This window comes from Serinus canaria, chromosome 26, assembly GCF_022539315.1.
Source record: "Serinus canaria isolate serCan28SL12 chromosome 26, serCan2020, whole genome shotgun sequence".
In the NCBI taxonomy this organism is placed as follows: Eukaryota; Metazoa; Chordata; class Aves; order Passeriformes; family Fringillidae; genus Serinus; species Serinus canaria.
Window position 1 is genome coordinate 3,347,009 of NC_066339.1, and position 13,491 is coordinate 3,360,499.

The following is a 13,491-nucleotide window of genomic DNA, read 5'->3' on the forward strand; positions in this document are numbered from 1 at the left end:
ATTAGAGGTGATCTGCAAATTTATTCAGCAAATAACAGCTTTTGGTACAGGGGATTTCCATGGAAGAGCAGCAGCCAGAGAAGCAGAGCCGTGCCCAGCACACACCAGGTGGGACAAAAGCCACACCAGGTGATTTTTGGATCATCTTTTCCTGACAGAAAGGAAAAAAAGGGCTGAAAATAGAGTATTTTCAATTTTTCTTGACATAATTTCAATAAACCAGGAGGGCAAACAAAGGTTGGATGTTGCCAAACAGAAGTGGAATTGTGGGGACAGAAGGGAAGGTGAGGGGATGCCCAAATTCTCAGAAAGGTGAAACCCAAGAGCCTTTCAGCTCCAGACTCACCTGGATTGTCCCCAATGGAAAAAAAATTTCCCTATTTCTTTATTGGAAAAAAAAAGAAAAAAAATCCCCGGGGACATCGGGGAAGGGGTAAAACCCAGCCTGGGGACATCGGGAGGGACCTGGCAGGGGTAAAACCCAGCCTGGGGACATCGGGAGGGACCTGGAAGGGGTAAAACCCAGCCTGGGGACACCGGGAGGGACCTGGCAGGGGTAAAACCCAGCCTGGGGACACCGGGAGGGACCTGGAAGGGGTAAAACCCAGCCTGGGGACATCGGGAGGGACCTGGCAGGGGTAAAACCCAGCCTGGGGACATCGGGAGGGACCTGGAAGGGGTAAAACCCAGCCTGGGGACATCGGGAGGGACCTGGAAGGGGTAAAACCCAGCCTGGGGACATTGGGAGGGACTGGCAGGGGTAAAACCCAGCCTGGGGACATCGGGGAGGGACCTGGAAGGGGTAAAACCCAGCCTGGGGACATCGGGAGAGACCTGGCAGGGGTTAAAACCCAGCCTGGGGACATCGGGAGGGACCTGGAAGGGGTAAAACCCAGCCTGGGGACATCGGGAGGGACCTGGCAGGGGTTAAAACCCAGCCTGGGGACACCGGGAGGGACCTGGCAGGGGTAAAACCCAGCCTGGGGACATCGGGAGGGACCTGGAAGGGGTAAAACCCAGCCTGGGGACATCGGGATGGACTGGCAGGGGTAAAACCCAGTCTGGGGACATCGGGGAGGGACCTGGCAGGGGTAAAACCCAGCCTGGGGACATCGGAGGGACCTGGCAGGGGTTAAAACCCAGCCTGGGGACATCGGAGGGACCTGGAAGGGGTAAAACCCAGCCTGGGGACATCGGGATGGACTGGCAGGGGTTAAAACCCAGCCTGGGGACATCGGAGGGACCTGGCAGGGTAAAACCCAGCCTGGGGACATCGGAGGGACCTGGCAGGGTACAAAACCCAGCCTGGGGACAGAGCTCACACACGGAGACATCAGGGAGGGACCTGCCAGGTGTCAAACCTAGCTGGGGAACATAGGGGAGGGACCTGCCAGGGTATAAAACCCAGCCTGGGGACACCTAGAGACAGGGCTGGGACACGCTCACCTGGCTGCTCTCCTGGGGATGAAGAGTTCTCTGCTGCTTTTAAGGAGAATTTCTCTTTCCCCTCGGATTTACCTGCACAGGGGAGGCACAGGGTGAGCAGTGCAGGGAGAAACAAAGATTTGGGAAGGTTTTGTGGAAAGGAGAGGAATATCAAGGGCTAAACCAGGGATTTGGGAATGTTCAGTGAAGAGAAGCATCAAGGACTGAACCAAGGATTTGGGAATGTTCAGTGAAAAGAAGCATCAAGGACAGAACCACGGATTTGGGAATGTTCAGTGAAAAGAAGCATCAAGGACAGAACCACGGATTTGGGAATGTTCAGTGAAGAGAAGCATCAAGGACTGAACCAAGGATTTGGGAATTCTCAGTGCAGACAAGAGAACTACCAAGGGCTGACCAGGGGCTCTTGCACCTCTCTGCACCACAGGAATATTTTCAGCCCAGGCAGAGAAGGAATTGCAGCTGCCTAACACGGGGTTAGTGTGACAGGGGACAGGTGACAACCTGCCCTGGTGTTGGGGACTGCTGGAGGAGGCACATCAGCCCCCCAGGCAGGGGCAGAGGAGCTGGAGCTCAGAAGAAACAGGGAAGGGACAACAGGACATCGGAGAGGAGCCGTGGAGCGCTGTGCTCCTGCAGAGCCTCCCAGAGGGATGGAGCCCGGCTGGGGCTGGAACAGCTCCCACCAGAGCCCACCTGGGCACGGCCAGGGGCTGCTGAGCCTGGCAGGGCACCCCAACCTGACGGTGCTGCACACCCGGGATGAGGAGCTGGCCAAGGCTGAGGTCGGGGTGCTGGGCACCATCCTGGCCGTGGCCACCGTGGGCAACCTGGGCGTGCTGCTGGCCATGTACCGGCTGAGGAGGAAGATGAGCCGCATGCACCTCTTCATCCTGCACCTGGGGCTGAGCGACCTGGGCGTGGCCCTGTTCCAGGTGCTGCCGCAGCTCCTCTGGAAGGTCACCTACCGCTTCCTGGGGCCCGACCCCCTCTGCAGGGCCGTCAAGTACCTGCAGGTGCTCAGCATGTTCGCCTCCACCTACATGCTGATGGTGATGACCCTGGACCGCTACCTGGCCGTGTGCCACCCCCTGCAGTCGCTGCAGCAGCCCAGCCGCCAGGCTTACACCATGATCGGGGCCACCTGGCTGCTCAGCTGCCTGCTCAGCCTGCCCCAGGTGTTCATCTTCTCCCTACGGGAGGTGCGCCCGGGCTCGGGGGTGCTGGATTGCTGGGCGGATTTCGGGTACCCGTGGGGAGCGCGAGCCTACATCACCTGGACCACGCTGTGCATCTTTGTGCTGCCCGTGGGCGTCCTCAGCGTCTGCTACAGCCTCATCTGCCACGAGATCTGCAAGAACCTCAAGGGCAAGACTCAGAGCGGTGTCCCTGGCACGGGGGGAGCCGTGGTGGGTGCCCCTGGTGGTGCCAGCGCCGCAGGGAAGGGCGGGCAGCCCTCGCGGGTGAGCAGCGTGCGCACCATCTCCCGCGCCAAGATCCGCACGGTGAAGATGACTTTTGTCATCGTGGCCGCCTATGTCACCTGCTGGGCGCCCTTCTTCAGCGTGCAGATGTGGTCAGTGTGGGACCAGGATGCTCCTGATGATGGTGAGTGGTGAGGGGAGCCTGGGGACACCTAGAGACAGGGCTGGGACACGCTCACCTGGCTGCTCTCCTGGGGATGAAGAGTTCTCTGCTGCTTTTAAGGAGAATTTCTCTTTCCCCTCGGATTTACCTGCACAGGGGAGGCACAGGGTGAGCAGTGCAGGGAGAAACAAAGATTTGGGAAGGTTTTGTGGAAAGGAGAGGAATATCAAGGGCTAAACCAGGGATTTGGGAATGTTCAGTGAAGAAAAGCATCAAGGACTGAACCAGGGATTTGGGAATGTTCAGTGAAGAGAAGCATCAAGGACTGAACCAGGGATTTGGGAATGTTCAGTGAAGAGAAGCATCAAGGACTGAACCAAGGATTTGGGAATGTTCAGTGAAGAGAAGCATCAAGGACTGAACCAAGGATTTGGGAATTCTCAGTGCAGACAAGAGAACTACCAAGGGCTGACCAGGGGCTCTTGCACCTCTCTGCACCACAGGAATATTTTCAGCCCAGGCAGAGAAGGAATTGCAGCTGCCTAACACGGGGTTAGTGTGACAGGCGACAGGTGACAACCTGCCCTGGTGTTGGGGACTGCTGGAGGAGGCACATCAGCCCCCCAGGCAGGGGCAGAGGAGCTGGAGCTCAGAAGAAACAGGGAAGGGACAACAGGACATCGGAGAGGAGCCGTGGAGCGCTGTGCTCCTGCAGAGCCTCCCAGAGGGATGGAGCCCGGCTGGGGCTGGAACAGCTCCCACCAGAGCCCACCTGGGCACGGCCAGGGGCTGCTGAGCCTGGCAGGGCACCCCAACCTGACGGTGCTGCACACCCGGGATGAGGAGCTGGCCAAGGCTGAGGTCGGGGTGCTGGGCACCATCCTGGCCGTGGCCACCGTGGGCAACCTGGGCGTGCTGCTGGCCATGTACCGGCTGAGGAGGAAGATGAGCCGCATGCACCTCTTCATCCTGCACCTGGGGCTGAGCGACCTGGGCGTGGCCCTGTTCCAGGTGCTGCCGCAGCTCCTCTGGAAGGTCACCTACCGCTTCCTGGGGCCCGACCCCCTCTGCAGGGCCGTCAAGTACCTGCAGGTGCTCAGCATGTTCGCCTCCACCTACATGCTGATGGTGATGACCCTGGACCGCTACCTGGCCGTGTGCCACCCCCTGCAGTCGCTGCAGCAGCCCAGCCGCCAGGCTTACACCATGATCGGGGCCACCTGGCTGCTCAGCTGCCTGCTCAGCCTGCCCCAGGTGTTCATCTTCTCCCTACGGGAGGTGCGCCCGGGCTCGGGGGTGCTGGATTGCTGGGCGGATTTCGGGTACCCGTGGGGAGCGCGAGCCTACATCACCTGGACCACGCTGTGCATCTTTGTGCTGCCCGTGGGCGTCCTCAGCGTCTGCTACAGCCTCATCTGCCACGAGATCTGCAAGAACCTCAAGGGCAAGACTCAGAGCGGTGTCCCTGGCACGGGGGGAGCCGTGGTGGGTGCCCCTGGTGGTGCCAGCGCCGCAGGGAAGGGCGGGCAGCCCTCGCGGGTGAGCAGCGTGCGCACCATCTCCCGCGCCAAGATCCGCACGGTGAAGATGACTTTTGTCATCGTGGCCGCCTATGTCACCTGCTGGGCGCCCTTCTTCAGCGTGCAGATGTGGTCAGTGTGGGACCAGGATGCTCCTGATGATGGTGAGTGGTGAGGGGAGTGGGGCACGGAGCCCTGGGAATGCCAGGAATGCAGTTGGGTTTTTAACAAAGGAGAGCTGGCTGGCGTCTTGTCATTTAAAAATAAATGGGGAGGCTACAGGTTTTTACATGATAAAAATCGTGGGGATTTTACACATTTTTACATGATAAAAATCATGGGGATTTTACACATTTTTACATGATAAAAATCACGGGAAAGGCTACAAGTTTCCTCCTCTGTAATGCATAAAATTTCCTCCCCTGTAAATGTATAAAATACAATTCAGGTTTCCTCCCCTGTAAATGTATAAAATACAATTTTCAGTCAGATCATTCCTTTCAGAAAAAAGCACTGAGAAATGACCATTTCTGACCATCATCCCTAGGGATGTGCAAAGACATCTTTGCCATGCGTGTCTTTCCTCTCCTCTGGGAATTTTCGGAGGTTTCAGAAGTGGATTTCTGAGTTCATATGTTGAATTTTTTTCTCCTGTAAATCTTCAGAAGATTTCCTAACTACTGAAGTACTACTACTCCTAGAAAAAGGGACTTCACCCAAGATTGAAAGTGCTCTGGGAGATGCTTTGGGCAGCAGAGAGGCTGAAGGAAAGCCCAGAAGCTGCTGGGTCTCAGCTCTCAGAGGATGTGCTCCAGCACACTGCAGAACCTGGAGGGTTCTGGCTCTGCCAGCTTTCCACCCCCAGGAATGCCAGGGGGATGGGAATGTGAGCCAGGAGAGCCCCCAGCTCCGGCCCACTGCCCACCCCACCCCTGCCCAGCCCCTGGGGATGTTTCACCTCTCTCTCTTGCCTCTCCAGAGTCCACCAACGTGGCTTTCAGCATCACCATGCTGCTGGCCAGCCTCAGCAGCTGCTGCAACCCCTGGATCTACCTGTTCTTCAGCGGGCACCTCCTGCAGGATGCCGGGCGCTGCCGGGGCTGCTGGGGCCGCCCCCGGGCCGGGCTGCACAGACCCAACTCCACCGGGAGCCTGTGCAGCAGGAAAACCACGATCCTGAGCCACAGCCACCAGGCCGGGGTCCCCCTGCACGGGGACAGCGCCAGGGAGCTGTACCCGCCCTGCGACGAGGGCGTGACAGAGTCGGGCACGCTCTAGGCTGCGACACCGCCAGGTGTGACACCGTTCTGTCGCTGCAGAGCGCGGCTCTCCCCACCTGGTGGCACCGCGTTTTGCAGAAATCGGAATGTTTCACCCAGAAAAGCGTCGCGTCCGCCTTGTCCTGGCTGCCGTGTGTGCCGGGGGATGGACAGAGCCCCTCCGGCCGCTGCCTGACCACAGCATCCACCCCTACCCGTGTTTAGGGAAACTTCTGGCTGCTCTCCTGCTGGGAGGGACTCTGAAACCTCCGGGGAGGGATCCTGCACCCTCCGGGGAGGGATCCTGCACCCTCCGGGGAGGGATCCTGCACCCTCCGGGGAGAGATCCTGCACCCTCCGGGGAGGGATCCTCCGTCAGGGATCCTGCAGCCTCTGGAAAGAGATCCTGCATCCTTTGGGATCAGCGCATCCTGCACCCTTCGGGATCAAGGGATCCTGCAACCTCTAGGGAGGGATCCTGCACCCTTCAGGATCAGGGGATGCTGCATCCACAAAATCCTTCTGGAGGGACCCGAGTTTTGCGTCCCCAGCTGCCAGCAAAGCAGCCGGAGCACGGCAGGCGGCAACGCGGCTCCATCTGCTCCGGAGTCGCTTCCTCCTCTCGCATCCTCGGGGCGTTGCTGGCTGAGCAGACAGCGGGGACAGAGCTGTCCCCCCGCGGGGCTGCAGAGCTGTCCCCCCGCGGGGCTGCAGAGCTCCTCTGGCCTGGAAGTGCCCCCCTGCCACCTCCCCCGAGCCAGGGACGGGGCCGTCGCGTCCCCTGGCGCTGGGCACAGCTGTCCTGCCCCACACTGTGCCCGCTGGAGCGCCCCAAATGCGGCACTGGCACCCCCGAGGAGCTGCTGGGAGCAGCCCTGGCCCCGCTCCAGCTCAGCCGGGCACATCCTGACTCCCCCCATGCCCTCTCCCATCAGCTCTGCTCCCACCCCCACCCCATGCTCAACGTCTGCTGCATCCCAGGGAGCTGCTCTCACCCTGCTGCTGCTGCTTTTGGCTGATTTTGCAGAGATCAGGGGCCCAAAACCACCCTGGGCTCGGGGAGCAGGGAACTCAGTTCCCCTGCAGTCCCAGCCTGGCCCCTGCCCTGCTCCCAGGAGCTGTTTTGTGCAGGAATAAATCACGGATGAGGCAGGAAAGAGCATCTGTTAGCTCAGCAGAGCTCAAAAGCTGCTGAGGGTGAGGTACAGGTGTCCCAGTGAAGGTTCCAAATTCCCTGCCAGCCATGGCCATTATTCCTTCCACTATCCCAGACTAAAGCTGTAAAAATAAAACATTAGGAGTAAAATATTTTGAAATCTTCAATATTTTCACTTTTTAATCGCCAGGCCTTTAAATCAGATTTCTCAGAAGCTTCCTCTCACTGGTGTTGGCCTCACCTCCAATCCCACAATCACATTTCTCCAGGGTTTTCCAATTGTTGGGGATTTTGGGAATATTTTCCTTCATGTGCCCTTCAAGCTGGGTCCATGAGGTCATGAAAGCAGGAGTGCCTGGCTCCCCCTGCCACTGATCAATCCCAAATCAATGGTCTCACAGCCTTTCATTAAATCACAGCATCACTCAGCCCATTAAAACACACTTGGGGCAGCTCCAGCCCTGAGGAAGGGGAGACAGCAGCTCCATTCCTCCCTGTGCTGGGAGGCAGCAGCTCCATCCCCCTCACACAGCTCCCACTGGGACACCATTCCCATTCCCAGGCACTTTGGAAGTTTATTTCTGGAAAATTCAGAAGTAACAAAATGCAGAGCGAGGAGCAGGGACATGGCCCAGGTGGGAGAGACCGACCCCAGCACCTGGAGCAGGGACAAAGCAGGGAAAGCAAAAGGTGGGAGACAGGGAGAGGGAAAAGCTAATGGAAAAATTGTATTTAAAAGGATTTTATGAGGCTGATGAGCAAAACAACAAGACTGAGAGGAGCTGCCAGCCAGCTCAGTGCAGGATGGAGGATCACTGCATCTCCCTCCCTGAACTGCCCACTTTGAGTGGCAAGGGGGGGATGTTTCTTTTGCTTTCATGCAATGAGGGGGAAAAGGCCATGGCACAGAAGAGGAGAGCTGATTCCAGCCCGGCTGGGAGGAGCCTTCCCCTGCCCCACCCCACAGCCCTCAGGAACAGTGGAGCCTTTAAGGAAAAGCCAAGGAAGCTGTGCCTGTGGCTGGGGGTGGTACAAGTGCTGCAGGCCGTGCCAGGCAGTCCCTGGGGAAAGGGGACAGTGCCAGCTGTGCAGCTGCTGGGGGCTCTGGGCACCTCTGAGCAGCAGCACCCTGGTGTGACAGCTTCACCCTGGTGTGACAGCTCCACAGCAGTGTCACAGCTCCACAGCAGTGTCACAGCTTCACCTCGGTGTACTCCACACCCTTGGATGCCCTGGGGCTGGAGAAGGGCCAGAAATGTGTTTTCCTTTTCTTTGGGTCCACATTGACATAATCCATGCCAGACTTCACGTTCTCGTAGTCCCGGGCAGAGCCTGGCTCGGGGCCTTTCCCTGGGAACACCAGGGATGTGTAATTGATGTTTTTCTCTGAGCCACGGCCCTGCAGGAGCAAAAGGAAGGCCAGGTCAGGCCCCAGAACCCACCCAGGAGCCTTTGCCCTCAAGCCCATGCACCAGTTCAGGGAATGATGGAATGGGTTGGGTTGGAAGGGATTTTAAAGCCCATCCCATTCCCTCTGCCATGGCCAGGGACACCTTCCACTGTCCCAGGTTGCTCCAAGCCCCATCCAGCCTGGCCTTGGGCACTGCCAGGGATCCAAGGGCAGCCACAGCTGCTCTGGGCACCTGTGCCAGGGCCTGCCCACCCTCAGAGAGAATTTTCCTGAAGTGCCCAGGGATGCTTCCCTCTGAGTGGGGGACATTGGAATGCTGTGTGTGACAGGGGACAACAACCACCCCAGCCCTTACTTATGGAACTTCAATGGGGTTTGATGGATTTGCCCCTCCTGATGCTGCTCCAGAGCTGGACACAGCACCAGGTGGGCTGGGGATGATTTTTCCATGGTACCTGAGGGCAGGAAGGGTCATCTGAGTCCTCTGAGGTGTCCGAAGATGTGTCACTGCTCCCTTAAAAACACAAAACATTTACCACCCCAGCACTTCCCAGAGAGTTACAGGGAAAAAAGGACCAAGGGACAAAAAGCAAACATGCTCAGAAGTGAAAATTCTGATCCACAAAGCATCACTTTGGTCCCTCCCAGCCTCACTTCCCTGGGAGAAAAGGGCAGGGAGAGCCCAGCTGGGGGGAGCAATGGGAACAGGAGGCAGCTCCTGCTTGGCCCTCCTCCCACCCCAGGGTGTCCACAGCTCATAAGGAAGAGACATCACACAAATGGCACCCCAAAATTCCCATCCCTGTGCCAGGACAATGCCCCATTGCTGCAGAGCCCCTTACCTGCATAGGCTGGGGCTGGGTTTGGTGCCCCAGGCTGTTTCTGTGCCCCAGGCTGGTTTTGTGCTGTGTCCCCTCCCGGTGCTGAGGCTGGAGCTGGGGTGGGCTGAGGGCTGGGATGCTCCCCAGGGCTGCTGCTCACCTGCATCCTGCAGGAATGCTGGGCTGTGACCAAGAGGAGAGTGAGCCCTGGTCCCTGCTGTGCCCAGAGCACCCCACCCTGCTCCAGCACCCCCAGTACAAACCAGCCCACCCCCAAAGAATGACTGCTGTGCCCTGGAGCAGGCTCATATCCATCAGTTCAATTACTGAGATGATCCAGGGCCCTGCTCTCACAGCAGGAGAGCCTCCAGTGACAAATCACAGTGTCAGGGCCTCTTCTTGCAAGTTTGGAATGATTTTGACCCAAAGCAGAGCTGGGCTCTGTGCTAATGTGAGCAGCAGTTGGTGTGAAAGAATTCCCTGCTAGAAATTGCAGCTTCATCTGAATTTATACTCTGTGAGCTGGTTCTTGGTCTTTGCCCAGCACTTTGCTAAAAAAGCAACAAAAGAAAATGGTTTTGAAGCAACACAAGGTTGTACAATCCTCACTGATGTGTACAGCCATGTCACCCGTGCCACCACAGCCAGCCCAGCCCTGCCCTGCCCTGCCCTGCCCCTTTCCCATCCCACACCCACCCCAACCAGGAAATCACCAGGGAAAGCCATTTTTTAATTACCAATTTTCCTGCTGAGCATGGTGTAAAGGGTCAGCAAGAGGAGAGGGTAGAGTATCAAGGTGGCAAATGAGGTGACAGCAGGAATCCAGCTGAATGAGAGAAAACCATTCAGTCTCACTGAAATCAAATTTTTTCAATCCCCCATGGCTTTAAGGCACATTTTAGACTCAGGTTTGCTGGTAGCTTTTGGTTTTGCCTTTTTGTTTTGGGGTGATGTGGCCCAAAATGTGGGGTTTGGTTTTCAAGAATGATTTGAGTTCCTTGCCCCTCGTTTTTGGGGCCTGTCACCAGAAGGGTTTTCAAAAACCTCCAGGAGGTGAATGTGGTGCTGGAGGGGAGAGAGACATGACAGATATGATGGAATTGTAGAATTGTGCAATGATGGAGTGGGTTGGGACCTTAGGAGGTCACCCCCTGCCATGAGCAGGGACATTCTCAGCCAGAGCAGGTTGTTCAGGGAATCATGGAATGGGTTGGGTTGGAAGGGACTTTAAAGCCCATCCCATTCCCCCTGCCATGGCCAGGGACCTTCCACTGTCCCACGTTGCTCCAAGCCCCATCCAGCCTGGCCTTGGGCACTGCCAGGGATCCAGGGGCAGCCACAGCTGCTCTGGGCACCTGTGCCAGGGCCTGCCCACCCTCAGAGAGAAGATTTTGTTTTCTAATTTTCCTGAAGTGCCCAGGGATGCTTCCCTCTGAGTGGGGGACACTGGAATGCTGCGTGTGACAGGGGACAACAACCACCCCAGCCCTTACTTATGGAATTTCAATGGGGTTGCTCAGAGCCCCATCCAGCCTGGCCTGGGGTGGTCCCAGGGGGGCTGTGAAGGGCTCTGTGCCCCAGGGTGCTGCACTCACCATGCACAAAGGTTCATCCTCCTGCTGAGGCGTCTCCAGGGCCTGGGGGGACACAGACAGGCAGCAGGACCTGGTGGCAACCAAAGAAATGGTCCCATTGAGCCTCACGGTGTTCCACACCAGCTGGAGATCAGGCTCAGCACTTGGAAGCACTGGTTGGATGTTGCAGATGTGAAATAAAGGTTTTTATTTAATCCCAGCCCTCCCCCTGTGAGAATCCCTGTGGTTCACACCCTCCCAGAGCCACAGGCTGTCCCTTATCACTGAATTAATGGCTTTATACATGCTCATATCTGAGACTTGTCTGGACTTTCAGGGCTCCACCACAAGAGAATTGAAATTTGTTCTTCTTGCTTTAATCCTCTTTCATGGTTCGTTTTTTCATTTTCTCTTTTTAATACACCCCAAAAAAATTTAAAAAAAGGAAGAGAACTACAAGATGAAGGAAAAAAAAAATCCATTGAAAAAGTAACCAAAGGAAGGTCATGGGTTGGTGTGAGACTCTTGCATCAGTCAAGGTCCAGACAGAAATATCAGAGGCCCTCCAGCACCTCAGTGTCTGAAACACCTCAGATTTAATACTGTGAGAGCTTCAGTCCTGCTGAGGTTAAGAGGGTTTAAGGCAGAAAATCAGAAAACACCAATGCCTGGGCTGGGCCCCTTGGCTTGGGACTTCTGACCATAGCACTCAAGGGATTTATAATAAAAGATAGGGGTGTTCATTTTGTAAAAATAGCAGTGGGCTGTTCCTTTTGTGAGCTTTCACTTGCAAAAAAGCACTTTAAATCCTCTCTCAGTGTTACACACTTGCTATTTATAAATGGCTGATAGGGAGAGATCTTCAGCTGAGGCTTTGATACAGTGATTAAAGCAGCCATGATAATTTGATTGATAGGCTGATGGATAAATTGATAGAGCAAAGGCATTATCCATCCTGTGGAGCAGATTCTATCATTTCCTCTATGACACATTTCTGAGCCTAATTCATCAAAAGCTTTCCTGATAACCACCAATCTCCTGCAAAATTCCACTCATGCAAACAGTTTGATGACTGCCAAGCTGAAAGTTCATTTTTTGCAGAAATTTTCCCCCTCCCTTACTGAATAAATCTGTCCTCAAATATCCTTCTCAAAGGGCTGCCACTCTTGAAAGGCTCATTTCCTACTGTGGGGCAGGAGACACTGCTGCAGCAGCAGATAAGGATCTGAAAAATGAGCTGTTCAAAAGGAAATTGCAAAATAAGCCCCAAATCCAACTATCAGCAGCTTCTGTGCCGAGGTGGGTACAGCGAGATGGAGGCACAGATATTGGGTGGGTATCAAAAAATCTGATTTGAGACAGCAGCCAGTGAGAGCTAGGCACCAAATGTGCTTTTTTGGGGGCCTCAGGGAAGTTCTGTGAGCCTGCAGCCTCCAGGACTTGAACCCTTTCTCAAGAAAATGCTGAAATCAAGGCTTGCAGGGAGCTGCTCCTCGGCTGGGCAGCGAGGGTCAACCTGAGGCATCTGCGCTCAGCTGAACGTGAGTGAAAGCTCCAGAATGCCCCAAATTATTTTAATGCCACTTGAGCCAGGCCCAGCTGGCTCTCTGGAGCTCAGGATGGCACCAAAATGTGCCCAGGGGGATTCCCAGCCCAGCTCTGTCCCCACTGTTCCACCCTCTGCTTCCCGCGCCATCGCACGCGGAGCGCGGTGCCCAACGCGGCCTTACCTGGGCTCAGAGCTTTCCAACCTTCCCTTCCCCTCGGCTTGGGACAGCTGGGACTGGTCAGGCAGCAGGATTTGGGGCTGTTGCAGCAGGATTTGGGGCCGTTCCAGCAGAATTTGGGGCTGTTTTAGCAGAATTTGGGTGCAGAGCGGGGTCTGGCAGCGCGGCGGTGCCGGATGCGGTCACGCTCTACCCCCAGGTCAGAGGCACCAAGGAGCCCACACGAGTTCCATGACACCTCCCCTCTGTCAGCAGCCTCATTTAAATATATTGGGGTGTTTCTCTGCTGTTCTGCAGCTGTTTTGCTGCTGCACCCCTCTATCAATTCTCTGTCTTCTAGCAGCTTTGTCCCAAAATTGAGCTGAGCTTCCTTGGAGCCGAGCAGTGCTGGGGGAGCTGTGCCCAGCTCAACTCAGCTGCCACCCAAAACAAGCTCTGGGTGCTTCCAAGCAAACATTTTCCACAGGGATGAAGCATTTTACACCACCTGGCTCCATGGCTGCTGGGGGTGGCTGGGCCTCCACCTGCCCAAACTGGAAAATGTTCTGCAAGTTTTGGGGTGCAAGCAGCAGCCTGGCAGATCCCATCCTGAGAGATCCCAGGGGGTTTGGGAAGAGTTCCCAGGAGGTTTGGAGGTTTGGGATGGCTGCTGGTTCTTAGAAAATGTGGGGTTTGTAGCTCTGGAAGTGCCCTGGCAGAAAGGAACAAGAAATTCCCTTTGTTTCAAGGTGCCTGACTCATGGGGATGATGCCTGCTCGCCTTTCAGCATCTCCACCAGCCCACACCAATCCTGTCACAGGGATATAACATCCCAAAGAATCTCCCTGGATTATCTAAAAGCAAAAAGAAGATTTCAAAAAGCATCACCTACCCCTAGAGCTGCATCACAAGTTGGGGGTCACTTCCCAAATTGCTCTTCATGCCTGGGACTGCTCCCACCATCCACCAGCTGCGTCATCAGGTGTTGGTCCTGCTCTCCTCACAGCTGC

General features: G+C 56.1%; 3 protein-coding genes across 3 annotated transcripts; 2 read left to right on the plus strand and 1 right to left on the minus strand.

Moving 5' to 3' along the window:
- The first annotated feature begins 2,099 nt into the window (after nt 1-2,099).
- Nucleotides 2,100-3,065, plus strand: LOC127060779 (vasopressin V1b receptor-like). Its single transcript, XM_050984954.1, has one exon. The coding sequence runs from the start codon at nt 2,100-2,102 to the stop codon at nt 3,063-3,065; it is 966 nt and encodes a 321-aa protein (XP_050840911.1).
- Nucleotides 3,066-3,762: 697 nt separating this feature from the next.
- LOC103822318 (vasopressin V1b receptor) lies at nt 3,763-5,831 on the plus strand. Its single transcript, XM_009097286.2, has 2 exons — nt 3,763-4,717; nt 5,533-5,831. Exons 1-2 carry the CDS (start codon nt 3,763-3,765, stop codon nt 5,829-5,831), a joined length of 1,254 nt encoding a protein of 417 aa, XP_009095534.2.
- A 1,411-nt stretch (nt 5,832-7,242) lies between these two features.
- Nucleotides 7,243-12,681, minus strand: RHEX (regulator of hemoglobinization and erythroid cell expansion). Its single transcript, XM_018922225.3, has 6 exons — nt 12,505-12,681; nt 10,796-10,865; nt 9,938-10,026; nt 9,222-9,383; nt 8,835-8,893; nt 7,243-8,367 (listed from the first exon to the last, which is right to left on the minus strand). Exons 2-6 carry the CDS (start codon nt 10,810-10,812, stop codon nt 8,161-8,163), a joined length of 534 nt encoding a protein of 177 aa, XP_018777770.1. The 5' UTR covers nt 10,813-10,865; nt 12,505-12,681; the 3' UTR covers nt 7,243-8,160.
- Nucleotides 12,682-13,491: the final 810 nt, after the last annotated feature.